At 36.9% G+C, this 16,821-nt stretch overlaps 1 protein-coding gene across 1 annotated transcript; it reads left to right on the forward strand.

Annotated features, from left to right (window-relative positions):
- Positions 1 to 9,786: 9,786 nt before the first annotated feature.
- Positions 9,787 to 16,821, forward strand: LOC141251167 (uncharacterized). The gene is made up of 17 exons (XM_073670263.1): positions 9,787 to 9,855; positions 9,947 to 10,015; positions 10,107 to 10,157; positions 10,928 to 11,062; positions 11,163 to 11,225; positions 11,318 to 11,433; positions 11,954 to 12,038; positions 13,997 to 14,056; positions 14,177 to 14,222; positions 14,458 to 14,582; positions 14,659 to 14,859; positions 14,940 to 14,984; positions 15,466 to 15,559; positions 15,639 to 15,784; positions 16,301 to 16,530; positions 16,607 to 16,667; positions 16,735 to 16,821. Exons 1-17 carry the CDS (start codon positions 9,787 to 9,789, stop codon positions 16,819 to 16,821), a joined length of 1,683 nt encoding a protein of 560 aa, XP_073526364.1.

Below are 16,821 nucleotides of genomic sequence, written 5' to 3' on the forward strand. Positions count from 1 at the left end.
TATATGAATTAGGGGTATATTTTTCATATTTTCATAGAGGCATTTCATCAAACACCTTGAATGCACAAACTATAAACACAAAAAATACACAAATTTGGGGTAGATTTAAACACTTAAATGCACAAGTTGGTAGCTAGATAGAATACTTACCGGCCAGCGAAGATGAAGACGAAGGGAGGGCGTTCTCGGCCGAAGGGAGAATGAAGCGCGGAGAGAAGAGAATGAAGCTCGGAGAGGAGAGACGAAGGGAGAACGGCGGGCGGGCGTTCTCGGCCAAAGGGAGAACGAGAGGAGAGACGAAGGGCGAACGCGAAGGGAGAACGAAGAAGACAAAGTGGCGCGCGCTGTTGAAAAGATGAAGGGCGGAATGAAGGGAGAACGAAGAAAAGACGAACTGAAAATGGCGGACGAAGGGAGGAACGAAGGGAGACGAAGGGCGGAACGAAGCTTCAAATGAAAATGGCGGAATGAAAAAAAAGCGCATTGTAAATGGCAGAACGAAACGGATTTGTTGAGGCGGGCGTTAAGAGGCCTGCCTCAACAAGCTTCAATTGAGGCGGGCGTTGTACGGCCCGCCTCAATAGGTATCAAAAGAGGCGGGCAATTAAGCCCGCCTCTAATACCTCAATGTGTAATGAGGTTTGAAAAGACGGGCCTTGTTGAGGCGGGCGCTAAGCGGCCCGCCTCAACAAGATTCAAATGAGGGGGGCGCTGTACGGCCCGCCTCAATAGGTATTAAAAGAGGCGGGCTTAATAGCCCGCCTCTAATACCTCACCCGCGGAAAGGCTTAAGTTAAAAGAGGCGGGCTTTCTCGGCCCGCCTCAATAACACCTTATAGAGGCGGGCCCGTGCCGGCCCGCCTCTATAAAATCGTGCGGGAAAATTTTCCAGGTACTTTTTGAGGCGTATTTTATTATGCCCGCCTCAATAAAAAAAATTGAGGCGTTTTTTTTTAGGTCCGCCTCTAAAAGGGAGCCTCAACAAGTGTTTTTTCTACTAGTGAGCGTGGATAATGGTTCCTTGATACGTTTCTGGTCTGACCATTGGCTCCTTGAGACTTCACTTACCGCGGCTATGCACATTCCTCATGACCCGACGAGAGATGATAAAACAGTGGCAAACTATTGGTGCCCAATCCAGGGATAGAAATGGGGGGAATTCCAACATCTGCTCAACCCATCTTCACTTCTTAAACTGACCATTATCCGTGTCTCAAACGATCTGGACTACAAAGATGTAATCAAATGGAACAAATCGACTTCGGGCACCTACACTGTCAAATATGCATATCAATGGCTTACCGACAAGGATGATCAAGCTCCACCATTAATATCCCAACTAATTAACCTTGTTTGGAAATGGCAGGTACCGGAAAGAAATAAATATTTTCTTTGGTTGGCTATCCGAGGGAAAATCCTCACAAACGTAGAACGCTACAGAAGGCATATGGCTTTCTCTGACCTTTGTGCGGAATGTAATGATTACTCGGAAACACTGATTCATGTCTTCTGGGATTGCACCAGAGTTAAAGCCCTCTGGATCCAAATAGCACCCCAAATGGAAAACTCCACCTTCTTCATGGATGATGGCCCCCTCTGGTTACTGAAGAATCTTGGGGGACAATACCACCTTCACTCACACCTTGCTGGTGAACTGATATTTGCAGCAATGGTTTGGTGGACATGGAGGGAAAGAAATCGGAGAACATTTTAAGCCCAACAAATCAGCGGTGATCTCTGTGAAATTCACCAAATCACAAGCAACAAGCTACCATCTAGCTACCATTTGATGGAGAGCACTGAATAACACACCAAGAACCATGTGTGTTGACATCGCGTGGACCAAACCACCTACCGGCTAGGCAAAGATTAATGTGGACAGAGCCAGAAACACTGAATCGGGAGTGGTGGGTTCAGGCGGAATTATCCGAGACAGCGAAGGAAGACGGATTGGAGGCTTCACATCTAACATGGGCCATGGCGATGTACTCGAAGTAGAAATTTGGGCCATTCTCAATGGGCTCCAAGTTGCACGGGATCTGGATATTAAATTGGGCCTCTTGGAATCAGATTCAAGCTTGGCAGTCAATCTACTGAACAACACACCAAACCCACACCATCCATATTACAGCCTGATATCTCTTTGTCAGAGCTCTATTAGTAGGAATTGGTCCATCCAACTCCGACACATCTATAGGGAGGCTAATTTTGTTGCGGATCGACTAGCCTCCCTTGCTCTCTCAAAGCCGGTTGGTTTTAATATCCTAGGCGATCCGCCGGATTGTATTAGGGATCTCTTAAATTATGATGTAAAAGGGTTCGCTACACCCCGGGTTATCCCAAGCTAGCCTTATTTTCATTTCACGAGAGCCACGACTCTCCTTAACCGAAAAAATTAATATGATGAAGCAATTATTATATTGAAATCTATAGTTCCCCAAACTTTTATAACTGAATTTTGTCATAGACCAAACATGAACTAAATCATGAGCAAAACACAAAATTTGGTCATAGATACTTGAAAGCACCAGATGATTTTATGCTTTGCTAATTCGTATAAAATCAGTTATTATCCTTTCCTATTCGAATCATAAAACAAACCAGTAAAAGTAAATCGAAAATCCTGAAATAAGGTAATTTAATACTTTTCCCTAAACCAGTAGATGCTTTCCTAAATTATTATAATAGGATTTTTTTTATTAAAATCAAATCACGAATATAAAAAATATAAGTAATTAATTTCAAAAACAAACCAACAGAAACGGAACTATATAAATAAAAAAAATAAACCAACTTAGGATACAAGCTCTATGAAACTAATTGATTTTGAACCTTTTATATAAAAAAATTAATTAACTTACAAAAATCAGACCCCTCTCGGATTCTTGAGTTTGTAAAAATCGTCCACTTTAATAATTTAGGATTTCATGTATAGGTGTCCTTTGTATTGCATGTTAACAAAAAAAATTACCTTAAAAAAGTTGATAAGATTTAGACACTTAAAAATAATAATATACTTGATAATTTGAAGACTCAATCTCTATAAATTAGTCAAAACATTATTTCATCACTCCATAATCATCATCATCCTGACCTTCACTAGGTGATGTAGTACTCTACGACTCTAATGATATCCTCTTATTTAATTTATTGAGTATGACAGAAATTAGAAGACATTTACTTTTTTTGAGGTTTTCATGATCTTCATTAGGTTTTCACGTTTTTACGACCTTCAGTAGGTGACGTAGTACTCTACAACTCTGATAATGTGCGGGTTTTTGGTGCAATACCTAGATATTATGTGAGTTTTCTGTATTGATGTGGCACGATATCTAGACATCTTGCTATATTTTTATTTTTTTATAATAAATGAATATGTTTGTGTTTTGATTGTTGTTTTGTTAATTTTATTGTAGATATAGTGTTAAATTGCTAATTTTATTAAATATAATCTTATTATTAATATAGTGTTAACTAACGATACCAAATTTAAAATATTACAAAGCAACATGTTCCAAAATGTGAACTACAGAAAATAACTGAATTGAACAACAAATATAACGATACCGAAATTAAAAAACTACAAAACAACATGTTACAAGACGTGAACTAGAGAAAATAACTGAATTGAACAACAAACATAACTGTCTCAAACTTAAAACCAACAAGACACGCGATGATGAAGTTCAAACAGTCAACATATCCTCTAAATATATTGCATCAAGTCTGTAGTGAGTCTTTCATACGTGTTGATGCTATGTATATGACGGATAATATTCATGTAATCATCGATAGAGTTTATTGTAGAAATTGCCCGTCGGATATGAATTTCATCATTGAAATTTCCAATACTTTCCGTTGTATCTTGTTTGAAGTCCATCGTCAGGCTTTCCATTTCACTTTCATAGTTTTTGTATGTGTGACACTCATCCTCAACTATCATATTATGAAGTGTGATGCAACAATCCATGATCTTATGAAGTGTGGATCTGTTGTGATCAAGATCCGTATTTTATATTATTGCAAAACTTGCTTGCAAAACTCCAAAAGCACGCTCCACATCTATCCGACAAGACTCATGAAATTTGAGAGAAACTCGATTCTATATGAGTTATGGGATTGGGGATGACACTCACAAACTTATCCCAAGGTGGATAGATGTCATTTTTTAGGTAGTACGACATGTCGTACTGATGGTCATTCACCATAAATTCCACCGGAGGTTCCGTGTCGTTGAGAATATCATCGAACACCGGCGAACGTTGCACGATTGTTAAATCATTGAATTTCCCAGAAACCCCAAAGAATGAATGTCATATCCAAGTGGCTTGGGACACTATAACTTCTAAAACAAGGGTAGGTGTTTTACTTTTTCCTTGGAATTGACTGTGCCACGCCGTGGGGGCAATTCTTCCATGTTCAGTGCATACTGACGATACTCCCAAGCATGTACGGAAAGCCTCTTGCATCGTTGATTGATAGAAGTTGTCGTATGTCGTCTTTCATTGGCCCTCATCATGAAGGTTGCACCGAACTCCGCAACCACATTGTCACAAAAATGCGAGAGACGTTCCAAAGTTGTACTTTCAGCCATGCAACAATACTCATTAACCGCATCGACACAACACACATAAGCTATCATTCACATGGATGAGGTACATTTTTGGAGTGTGATAACCCCATACGGCCAATAGCATCTGGCTTGAGCACAACGTAATCATCCTGCTGCACTACACCGGAAAATACTCGTTCGAACAAGGGCCTCATCATTCTGTATCTACATCGGAACTTATCTGCATATGGTGCGAGAGGACCAAAGTAATCTCGTTCCAATAGCACGGCACAGTCGAATCTATCTCTATCAATATATTTAGGCTTCTTCTTTGAATCTCTTTTTAGTTGTTTGATGCGGGGATTAGCCCGCTTTGATGGATCTAGATGAGGTGCTCAACAACAAATTAGAAATTAGGAGAAAGGGAAGTAATCGAAATGGATTGAGATAGTTTTAAGGTGAAACCAAGAGATCCAATAGACAAACTCGAATTGCTCAAGAGGCAATTGAACTCACCTACCGATTCAAGACCACACCTTCTACAACAACACACACCAAGGGCTCTAAATGATCTGAGGCACACGTTGAGGAGGCCTGTGTTTTCCGCAATCATCAAGCTTCGAAGAACTTGACAAGAACAATCAAAGCCAAGCTAAATCATACACACAAAGGGATGAGACCTCTCTACGTCAATGGGAGTTTTTGAAACTGCCAAAGGAACGTTTCATTTCAATCAAAGCAGTCTGATTACAAATGAGGGAGATCGGCCCTTTTAATGGGAGGTGAACCAGTTCTCCTAACTTAAAAAACACACTAAACCGATCCTAAAACAAGTAGCATGGACATGCCCTTTAATGGCTATGAACCGGACCCTAAAACACACATAAAACCACATAGAAACCAAGCTCCTAAAAGAGTTTGAACCGGTTTTAAAAAAACCAACAACACAAACAAATCAACAATGTTCTAAGAGTTGTTCGTCAAAAGGTTGACACTTCTCGTACTTTCACTTGCGTCTTCTTCATGCACATTCTCCTTAGGTAAGTATGATCCAACGAGTTGCACCACATCATCAAGTATCTTCTTAGCCCTTGAACGAGTGATGGCTCCATCAATTGAGTGTAGGGGCTACGGTGAGGATGATCCTTCATCATTGTTGTTGTTGTTATACGATGGAGTGCAACATATGAGGTATGTTGTACATTATGAACCTTTGAGCTTATTTGAGGGGATTCGAGGAAGAAGAGGAGTAAGAAGCACCACTCAAACTTTCTTCAAGTGATGAAGAGTTTGATGTAGTGGATATGATTCTGTTTACTTAAGAAATGGAAGAAGGGTTGGTGTATTTTAATTGAGTTTTAGAGTTGCATTATATAGACATGGCTTAGCAAATTCAAATAGCCGTTGGAAATAACAGTTGCAAATAGCCGTTTCGAATTCAAATTCAAATTCTAATTCTAATGAGTCCGGGAATTCAAATTATATTCCAAAGTAAAAGCAATTTTCATTACGATAGACACATGAGAACGGACTGTACAAATAAGTCACACTTCGGAAAGTAAAATACAAACACAAAGCGGAAATAAAGTAAACTTCGGAAAGTAAAATACAAACACAAAGCGGAAATAAAGTAAAAACACACCACACTTAAACACTTAAACAAACGCACTTAAACAATATGCTTTTTGCTGGTTTGTCAGGTTGTTGTAGTTCTTCCACAGTTCCATCAAGTATCTCATACTTTAATTCTTCAGCTCCTCCTCTCTCAAGGCCCGATCCTTCAGTTTTTTGGCCTCCCTCTTTGCCTCCTTCTCCTTTTTCCACTGAATCCTTTGTCTTTCCAAGTCAGGTGCTTGGGGATAACTATCATTAAATTGCACATATCCCTCGCATATTGTATCCGTTTAGGAGTTGCAAGAACTTTCACCTTTAGCCATCCTTTTTGCCTTGTCCCGACCCACCGGGTGTTTGGGACTCGTGACATTGTCGTCAACCAAAGGGTACCACTTTGTCCCACTACTTCACATGTTGATTCCATTCTTTCACCCCTATCATCATCAACATCGACAATGACACAATTTGGATCTTGCTTGTTCTTCAAGTGACTCTCGCAGTTCAAGTATACTTCGTACTCCTGGTACTGCTTCAAAACATCCCACTTTTGAACATGGAAATACCGATGTGGAACTTCGGATTTTCCTTGTGCAATTGTTGAGACATTACGAGCATGTTGGCCTCGTTGAATCCGTTATGCTGGACAACTGTAGACGTAGCTTTCTCGTAGCAGCTAAGCCAATGATTAACTTTCTCCTTGATCCGACCGAATCTTTTCCGAAGGGAATCTGCAATACACCAAATGAGTCTGGGGAACAGCCCATTCCTCCTAGATTCCTCGTACTTCTCATGAATCTTTTTGAACAAAGTATCATACCTGATTAATGCCAACAATCGGATCTGAACAAAACGTCCATGTGGCAATGAAGGAGAACCAAATCATCATTCTCGAACCATTGCACATTCCGTGGTTGAGCCTTGACGTGTTTCGCGTCATCACTGGTTGCCTCCTTCCCTTTCAGGCTATGACCCTTTGGCTTTGGTTGTTTATCAGGCTGCGTTTTCGCAACAAACTCAACATCGGCTTGGGAGAACATTCCTTGTGTTTGAGAGAGAGGAGACGAAAAATCTTCGGACGGGTTTTGAAAGAAACTGCGAGTGACATTCAGTGGAGGTGGGTTTGAATTGACATGTCAAACATTCTCATAGTTTGCTCGTATCGCTGGGGTTCATTTACCCTTAACCACGTAAGCATATTTGGAGTGAAAATGCTCGCGTTGAAGTTTTCGTCCATTTTGTCGGAAAAATTAAGTGCTTAGGGTGTTTGTGTTTAATTAAGAGAGAAATGAGAGATTGAGATGTGATGCTCCAAACATAACCAATATTGGGCTCTATTTATAGAGCTCGAAAAAATAGAGTCGTTAGTGATTTTTACTTATTTTTTCACTTTTATTTTTTAAATTATAGTCGTTTTAATAATATGACCATTACAATTTTTTTAAATTGACCAATCAGGGGCCGCCATGTGGCAGCCCTTGCAGCCGCTTTTTCTTTAAAAAATAAATATTAAATGGCCCGATCATGGGCTGCCACGTGATAGCCCACGTGGGGAGTCGTGGGCACACCGTGTGGAATGCCAAACTACACAAGCTTGCCGCAGACGATGCCGAGGCGTGGCTTGGCCACGCCGGCCCGAACACCGTCCCCATTAGGGACGGTCTTAGACCTAGATCTATCCTCTTTACCCCCCGTTTGGTTACTATTACCTGAAAGAAAGAAAAAAATGAATTTAAGTCAATTTCATGTCTAGATACAAGAATTATAATTTTTGTGTTGAGGACCTTGAGGTAGTATTTCAAAATTTGTATGTGAAAAAGAAGGAGGAGAATGTTTTATCCCTTTTGAAACCCTACCCCACTATAGAGGAAACAAATCTTTCTATCCAAGAGAGTAGCAAGATCATTTTATAATGTATCACATATTACAAAAATGCTTAGAAAAATGAACAATGACATAAATTTTCCTGTAACGTAACGAAAGAAAACAAATCTAGATAACATTCATGTCATCCCTAGTTACAACCTCATCGAGGAGGTAGTCGGCGATTCCCCGCGGTGATTGGGAAATTTCTACCCCATTGTCATCCCTAGTTACAATCGCACTGAGGAGGTAGTCGACGATCCTATGAACAAAGTGAGTTTGTACATTCATGAAAAAATACAAATATGATAGACTTGCATAAATAGATGGAAGATGAAAGGAAGGGTAAAAAAAAAAATTTAAAAATCACGTTTTAAAGTAATTTTTGAAAAATATTAATGATATAATAAACTTTTTACGCTTTTTTTACTGAAAAACTAGAAAGATTAATGATTATTTGTCAACGGAACTCCATAATTTGATGAATCTAAATAATAATTTTTAATATAAGGGTAATCTTCTACAAAAACCGATGTACGTAGCATAACTGTTTCAAGCCTTCTCAATGGTTTAGACCCCACCATTATTTATATGATAATGTCCTATTTGTCACACTATTCTCTCTCCTCTTTATTAATATTTTTATTTCTTTATCATTTATATATATTAAAGCTATAATTAGATATATTATTTATATATTAATCAAATCTTATTCTTAACCAATTTTCTATTTAAGAACATATATTATTCCTAGAATCTCTTATTACAGTAATATTTATTTAAAGAGATCAATAAAATCCAATAAAACTAATACAATCTATATATTAAAATTAACCATATCCCTAGAATATCTCTTATCTTATTCTTAACCGGTTTTCTATTTAAGAACATATGTTAAGCCTAGAATATCTTATTAGAGTGATATTTATACATAAGCTCCTACATTTATAAAAATACATTTCTAAGATAATTTTATCTTAATCTGTTTAATTATTAAATTTAAATGATTCTTCTAAAATAACTTAATAATTAAAATGTTAAAAAATTCTTTTATAAATTTAGATTACTTTCAATTAATAACCGTATCAAACATATATAGACATATATTTTAATATATATTGAATACTATTATAAACTACATTTCTTTCGTAAGATTTAAACCTGCCATAATTTATATTTTATGATATATAAAAAGTAAATCCAATTTTTGTGGAATATTTTTTAAAAAACTTTGAGAAAAACAAAAGATTTTATTCATGACTAAAATTTTCGTTTAAAATGTAGAGTCAATCATTTTTATATATTATTTAAATTATAGTAGTACTATTCACCATGTATCAAACTATTTTATCTGATAACTATTTATCATCTCATCGAATCTCATAATTTAATCAAATATCGCATCTATGATAAACTCTCTTATAAAAATATTATTTATAATTATACTTTAAAATATTATCGTGCATGATACGGGATATATGCTAATTTATTAGAGACAAATTGACTTTTCGTGAAATCTTGAACACTCACAAAAACAATTGAATTAAAAAGGGCCATTCTAGATAAAATATGTAAATGAAGGGACTTGTGTGCAATTCAGGCAGCTGGGTCTATTATTAGATTTTTTGAATATAAATCACAACAGTCTGAATCTTTCTCAAGTGGAACTCACTTCCAGTTTTGTTGTTGTTTCAAAAAATAGCAGAGACGAAATCCGCTGTTTCCAGATTTCCGGCGGGGAAAACCCCAAATCAGTATCCATGGACGTTCCCAAAGACCAAATTACGGCTCTTCTTGACTGTGGCCTCTACACTTCCGCACACCTTCTCGTACTTCTCTCTACTTAATTCTCCTTAGGGTTTTTGATGCTTTCAGGTCTGATTTGATCACTTCTTTGTTTCTGATTTTCCGATTGAGCAGAGTTCCTTTCTCGTATCATCGTCCTCTTCAGTTGCAGAGACCAACCCTTGCCTCAAGGCTGAAGGACTGGTATTCTCACTTTGTCAATTTTACCTTTTGGAGCCAATTGAATTTGCCTCGTTTTTTTTTCACGCTCCTTGTTGTTTGATTTATTTTGAAGGTGCTCCATGGCGATGCATTGTTCAAGGAAAGAGAATTCAAGAGGGCCATTGTTAGTATTTCCTCACAGTTTCGTTTGAAAGCTCCTTATTTTCCTTGCACTCTGAAATCAAGCCTAGTGTCTGTCTGAATGGTTTAAAACCTAGGTGTAATATGATTATTATCAAAAAATTGATGTTGCTTGACTGATTTTTGAATTTGTATGGGTATGGATGTATGTGAAAATGGTGGGACCTTGTTGAACTTCTTTTCACAGTGAATCTATTGAGTGCTGTGCGGTTTTGGGTGTAAGGATAGTGATGGAAACAGATCTATCAGTTACTATCCTAAGACTTTGGAACGAAATTAGAGGTGACTTCTTACCACCCACTACCTAGAAAGATTGTTTGTTTACTTCTAGAAATATTTATCCCTTTGTCTTCCAACTCCAAGTAATCTATGACTTCTCTTAGAACCTCTTCTTAGATTAAGAATTTTTTCAGTCCAGTGAGGAAGTATTTGAGAATTCTCGTTTTCGGTGTGATGTTGTTTAACGACAAGGGGTAGTTTAATGGAACCGAAAGGTGGGTCTAAATTCTTATCTCCATTACCGGTATTTTACATTGTTGGTAAGGAAGGAAACACACTTAAAGAGTGTCCATATAAGCCTTCTTTGAATTTGATACTTCGGTATGGTAGTTTGAGCAGCGTGTTACTAATAAAAAAAATTGTTTTTGTTAAACTTTAACAGTGAGCAAAAAGTTAGAAGCATAATTTTCCCAGCTTATAAAATTCAGGAAGTGTCTTAATTGAATTTGTCGTAACGGTTTGCTTTCCTGACAGCATACTTACAAACAAGCGTTGCAATTAAGCAAGGCTCTTCCGAGACAAAATATATCGTCATTGAGAAGTTCGTTGACTTCGTCCGGTAGATCAATGTCCGCCGCCCTCAATACACCAGCGATTAATGAGCATGAGGTGGACATAGCTTTCATTTCTTTCTGTATAAACTCAATTTAATTTACATTTTGTTTGTCATTATTTGATCGTTCTTGTGGGTTGTCTTATACTGTGGCAGGTGAAATTCAAAGTTGCATCTTGTCATTATGCTTTGAATGAAAATAAAGCTGCTCTTACTGAGGTTTCCCTTTGTGCCCCTAGTTATGCCTTTTTCATTGTTCCTTTTATGTCCTTAACCTTGGAGAAAGATTATAATGTTGTTTTACTTTCTAGTTGGAGGCTATTCCTAGCAAAGCTAGAAACTTGCCAATGCTTTTGATGATGGGGAAGCTTTATCGAAATTCAAGGCATAATCGTGCTGCAGCTGCTTGTTTTAAGGAGTGCTTGAGGTTTGTCCAGTTGGAAACAACAGGTTTCATCATATACATTCAAGTTTTGTATTTTGAGAGATCTCGCTACCCTGCTTATATATTTGGCTATGAAATGAAATCGAGAATGTTCTAGGCTCTTTTTAATAAGTAAATGCCCTCAAGATCTGAGTTAACATCTTAAGTAAATAGACACATGCTTATAGCCCTGGTTGCTTCTTGTTCACTATTTTGAGGGATATCTGTTGTCTCACAGTCTTGAGCCTGTCTATTGATAAGTGTTATGGGAGTTAGGTTATGGACAAAAACTGAATTTAAGAATACTACATTATATCCAATTATTTTTTTAAGTTGTAATCTGCATGCAGTTAGAGAAGTCCTTAGTTTTGTTCCATTGTTCAATAAAAGAAGACATTAATTCATATACACCAAGAGAAAAAATTGAAACTCATTATTAACTTATCAAACTGCTGGCTTTTCTTGTATTTCCTTGACTAAATCGTAGTAGTACAACTTTATGCATCACTCTGATAATTGACAGGAATTGTCCATACATCCTCGAGGCTATAACAGCTTTGGCTGATCTGGGAGCCTCTGCAAAAGATATTATATCATTGTTTCCTCAGGTGATTGTCAGTTCAAGTTTACTTACCCTATCTGTAATATGCTACCTAAATGGCAATCAAAAACCCGGATGAATACAACTAATACATCTGATTGAAATTGTTAAAATAGATGTTTATGTACTCCATTATGTCTTAGTAGTCTTTAATTTAGAAAGTCTTTGTCCTTCCCTGTTAATTCCTTCCACTTGGCAATTAAAACTCTATCGCAAAATCATCATTTACATTAACTAAAAATAGCGAGTACTTATTTTCATCTTCAGGTTTGCTTTCGATAGAGGAAAAAGATATAAATAACAAACTTACAGAAAAAAGATAGAAAATTTTCAAGGTCAAACAAAATGAAATTTCCATTTTTTCAAGGCTGACTGTGCTATCAAATGTTTGAATAAGGGAAACAATGTTTTTTCTCTCTTACGATCAATGTTGAGAATCTCATAGTCATTGAGAATGAATGACTGAGTACACGCAGCCTTGAATTTATATCACAAGGCTGTAACAGAGTCAATTGAAAGCTGTAACAGAGTCAATTGAAATTCCTATACATCAGGCACTACTACCACCTACACTAAGATTTACAAAGAATAACAAAAATAGATTTGGCTAAATCAGTAGCATAATTATAGGAACAAACTACTAGTATCATTATTTTGAAACTATTACTATCCTGCAATCAAACTACTACTACAACTAAGATGAGTACGAATGAACAAATAGACCAAATTCTAGGCTCAGTAGTTTCTAACCTGAATTGGGCAAACTACTACTATCACTGAATTGGGCAAACTACTACTGACTCAATTTCAGTCGTAGGAATTAAAATTCGGTCTAACCTGAATAGGGCAATTATGATTCGGAAAAGAAGACTGGCAATTGTAGTTCGGTGCTTGATGGTCGCGGACGGATTCAATGGAGCGGCGGTTTGGCACGGTGGCGAGTGGAAGACTGGGCGCCGGACAGGATTCGCTGGAGCGGGCCGTGCGGTAGTTTGCAAAAGATTTTTACCTTGGTGTGAAAATTTGAGTTTGCCACTCCGATGTGTGTTCTATTTTGGGTGAAAATTAATTTATCTTGTGCCCGCTCCAGCGAATCCCATCCGGCGCCCAGTCTTCCACCCGCCACCGTGCCAAACCGCCGCTCCATCGAATCCGTCCGCGACCATCAAGCACCGAATTACAATTGCCAGTCTTCTTTTCCGAATCATAATTGCCCTATTCAGGTTAGACCGAATTTTAATTCCTACGACTGAAATTGAGATAGTAGTTGTTTGTCCAATTCAGTGATAGTAGTAGTTTGCCCAATTCAGGTTAGAAACTATTGAGCCTAGAATTTGTTCATTTGTACTCATCTTAGTTGTAGTAGTAGTTTGATTGCAGGATAGTAATAGTTTCAAAATAATGATACTAGTAGTTTGTTCCTATAATTATGCTACTGATTTAGCCAAATCTGTTTTTATTATTCTTTGTAAATCTTAGTGTAGGTGGTAGTAGTGCCTGATGTATAGGAATTTCAATTGACTCTGTTACAGCCTTGTGATATAAATTCAAGGCTGCTGTGTACTCAGTCATTCATTCTCAATGACTATGATGTGTACTTAGTCATTCATTCTCAATAACTATAAGATTCTCAACCTTGATCATAAGAGAGAGTGAAATGATTCATTAGACTAATGCAACTGAATCAGTTGAGTTTCTGTTTACATATACAAGAGTATTTATAGGTGGCTTAAGGGTGTATATTGGTGAAATGATTCATTAAACTAAAAACCGAACCAACTAAGAATGGAACCTAAGGTAGTTTCGACTTAATAGATTATAACTTTGACCCTCAATAAAGTAAGATACTTTGCATATTGATATTTGTATTTCCGAATTCAGTTGATATATATACATTGCACAAAATTAAATATTTGAAGCCTCAAGAGTAAACGCTGAGCTAACACTTCCTGGGTTTGATTTCAGACAGCAAGTAGAGGTGGAAGGATTGTTTCTGATAATTCTGAGTCTAGTCGCTGGTTACAGGTTGGCTATGAAATTTGTTGTTTAATGTTTCATCTTTTTGATTTTGTGGTCTTGTATGTCGTATTTTTCTGTGGTTAATTTTAGTGTCATAACAGTAAACCCTTTGCTAAATGGCTGCAGCGTTATGTTGAGGCCCAATGCTGTATATCTACAAATGATTATAAAGGTATGATGAGCTTGAAAATGTTCCTTTTGCTGAAGCAGTTACTATCGTGTTTCTTTTTCACCATGGAAAAATTGTTACCTTGTCGAATATTAATCACCATGATTGATAAGTCAATATAGTAGTGTTGAACTATACTAATAAAATGTTTCTGGTCTTTCAATTGCTTCCTATCAATTTATTAAGACTCTTTTCTAAAATTGTTGATTGTAAAAACCACAAAATTGTGTTTTGGCAGGTGGTTTAGATATCTACAAAGACCTCATTGAACGTTTCCCAAATAATGTGCATATATTACTTGAAATGGCAAAAGTCGAGGCTATAACTGGAAAAAATGATGAAGCGATTATGAATTTTGAAAAGGTAACCAATGTTCGATAATGCAGTTGATAACCGTACTGCAATTTTAAATGTGTATGTAACTAACTTAATTTTCCAGGCTCGAATAATTGATCCACACGTGGTCACATATATGGATGAGTATGCAATGCTTCTAAAGATGAAGTCTGACTATCCAAAGCTAACAAAATTGGTACATGATTTATTGAACACTGATCCATCAAAGCCGGAAGTATTTGTTACCTTGTCGGCATTATGGGAAAGAAAAGATGAGAGGGGTGCATTAACATATGCAGAAAAGGTCTGATTGAACTACTTTTTCTGTTGTTTGTTGATCTGTGTTCTTCGTGCATCTTATAGCTACTGATTCCTTGTTTCTAGAGCATCCGAATTGATGAAAGGCATGTACCCGGTTACATTATGAAGGTATGGCGGATTCTGTATTAAAAAGTTTAACCCGGTATTTACAATAAATTAATTTGTACATATAGTATAGTTTTTACATATACATAAAGTAAATGATGCTAATAAAAATACATCATATTACATTGTAATTATAATTTTATGTATTCTTTATTTTAGCCATTTCCTGTTATTCTTTATGGAATATCTTTATGATCAAATATAGATAATGTTGGATTTTTAATGTTGTTAGATTGTTACTTCTATAAAATAGAAGATTTTGTTTCCAGTTCAAAATAACTTCTGCCACATGTACGCCTATTTGGGTGTCATCTTCAAAATTAATGAGAAGATGACCAAATCAATGACAAACTGACACATAGGCTGTTTTTCATTTTGGTTTAGTATTATATAGATTGATTATCAAGTCAAATGACAATCAATTCCTGTTAGAAACCTTCTGCTTACATCGATAATTTGTTATTGCATTGTAATGATTCACCAGGGTAACCTGTACTTATCTATGAATCGGCCAGAAGCAGCAGTAATGGCGTTCAGGACAGCTCAAGAGTTGAGACCTGATCTTCGCTCATATCAAGGTGGCCAGCTGGCAGCTTATAATTAAGATTGGTATCCTTTAATCTCTAATTTTGACAACACCAACTGTATTTTGCTCAGGTTTAGTGCACTCTTATTTAGCCCTCTCTAAGGTCAAAGAGGCGTTGTATGCTGCTAGGGAGGCGATGAAGGCAATGCCTCAATCTGCTAAGGCTTTGAAGTTAGTTGGGGATGTGCATGCTAGTACTACTAGTGGGAGAGAAAAGGTTAACCCTTTTTCTATTTCTTTTTTTTATTATTTTTCATTAACCAAGAAAATAATTACTCTACAAAATGGAAATTGCCAACATCATAGATAATCCGTTAGCAGCATTTTAACATGTTCAAAAAGACTAAATTGTCTATGATTAAAAAATTTAAATGAAAAATACTCCCTTGTTTAAGGACTCAACTATTTTCAATTTAACTATCGTTTTAGCTAGTAATTAATTATACTCCATTTTCCTATTTTTTTATCATTATTCACCTATTACTTTGTTTTCCATCTCTCTCTCCTACTTTCTCATCTATCATCTTGATCCTCTAACATTTACTCTCCTCTTTAATGGAGTGTTATTGTGTGCTAAAAGGACAACTATTTATTTTCTTAACTCATGTTTTTTTCCCTCTAAAACGACACTTAATTTGGATCGGATGGAGTATGTGTTTTAGACAAAAATTTAACCCTATTTTGTGAAACATAATATATTTATTGGTTAGTTGCTGACCGATGATTATTGCAGGCAAAGAAGTTCTATGAGTCTGCGCTTAGATTAGAGCCTGGTTATCTCGGGGCAGCGCTAGCACTTGCTGAGCTCCATGTAATGGAAGGGCGAAACGGAGACGCTGTATCTCTTCTTGAGCGCTATCTCAAAGATTGGGCCGATGATTCTCTTCATGTCAAGCTTGCGCAAGTATTTTCCTCCACCAATATGTTGCAGGAGGCCTTATCTCACTATCATGCTGCATTAAGGCAATTCTTTCGCACTTCCTTTCTTTCTTTTATACTAAAAAATATCGCGCCTTGAAATTGATCTTGTGTAATTCAGGATAAACTCCCTAAATGAAGCTGCGAAAATGGGGTTAGACCGCTTGGAAAAACAGTTGAAGGTATCATATCATGTATTTTCGTCATCTAATAAAAACATGGAGGTATTAATATATACTCGTGTGTTAGGGGGTGGATCCAGATGCGCCGGACGATGATGAAGATAATGAGGTTGATGATGGAGAAGGAGAACAAGAGGAAACTGAACTGCTATGA

This window comes from Phyllobates terribilis, unplaced genomic scaffold (assembly GCF_046119375.1).
Source record: "Phyllobates terribilis strain yellow unplaced genomic scaffold, ASM4611937v1 Scaffold_6773__1_contigs__length_42120, whole genome shotgun sequence".
Lineage (NCBI taxonomy): Eukaryota > Metazoa > Chordata > Amphibia > Anura > Dendrobatidae > Phyllobates > Phyllobates terribilis.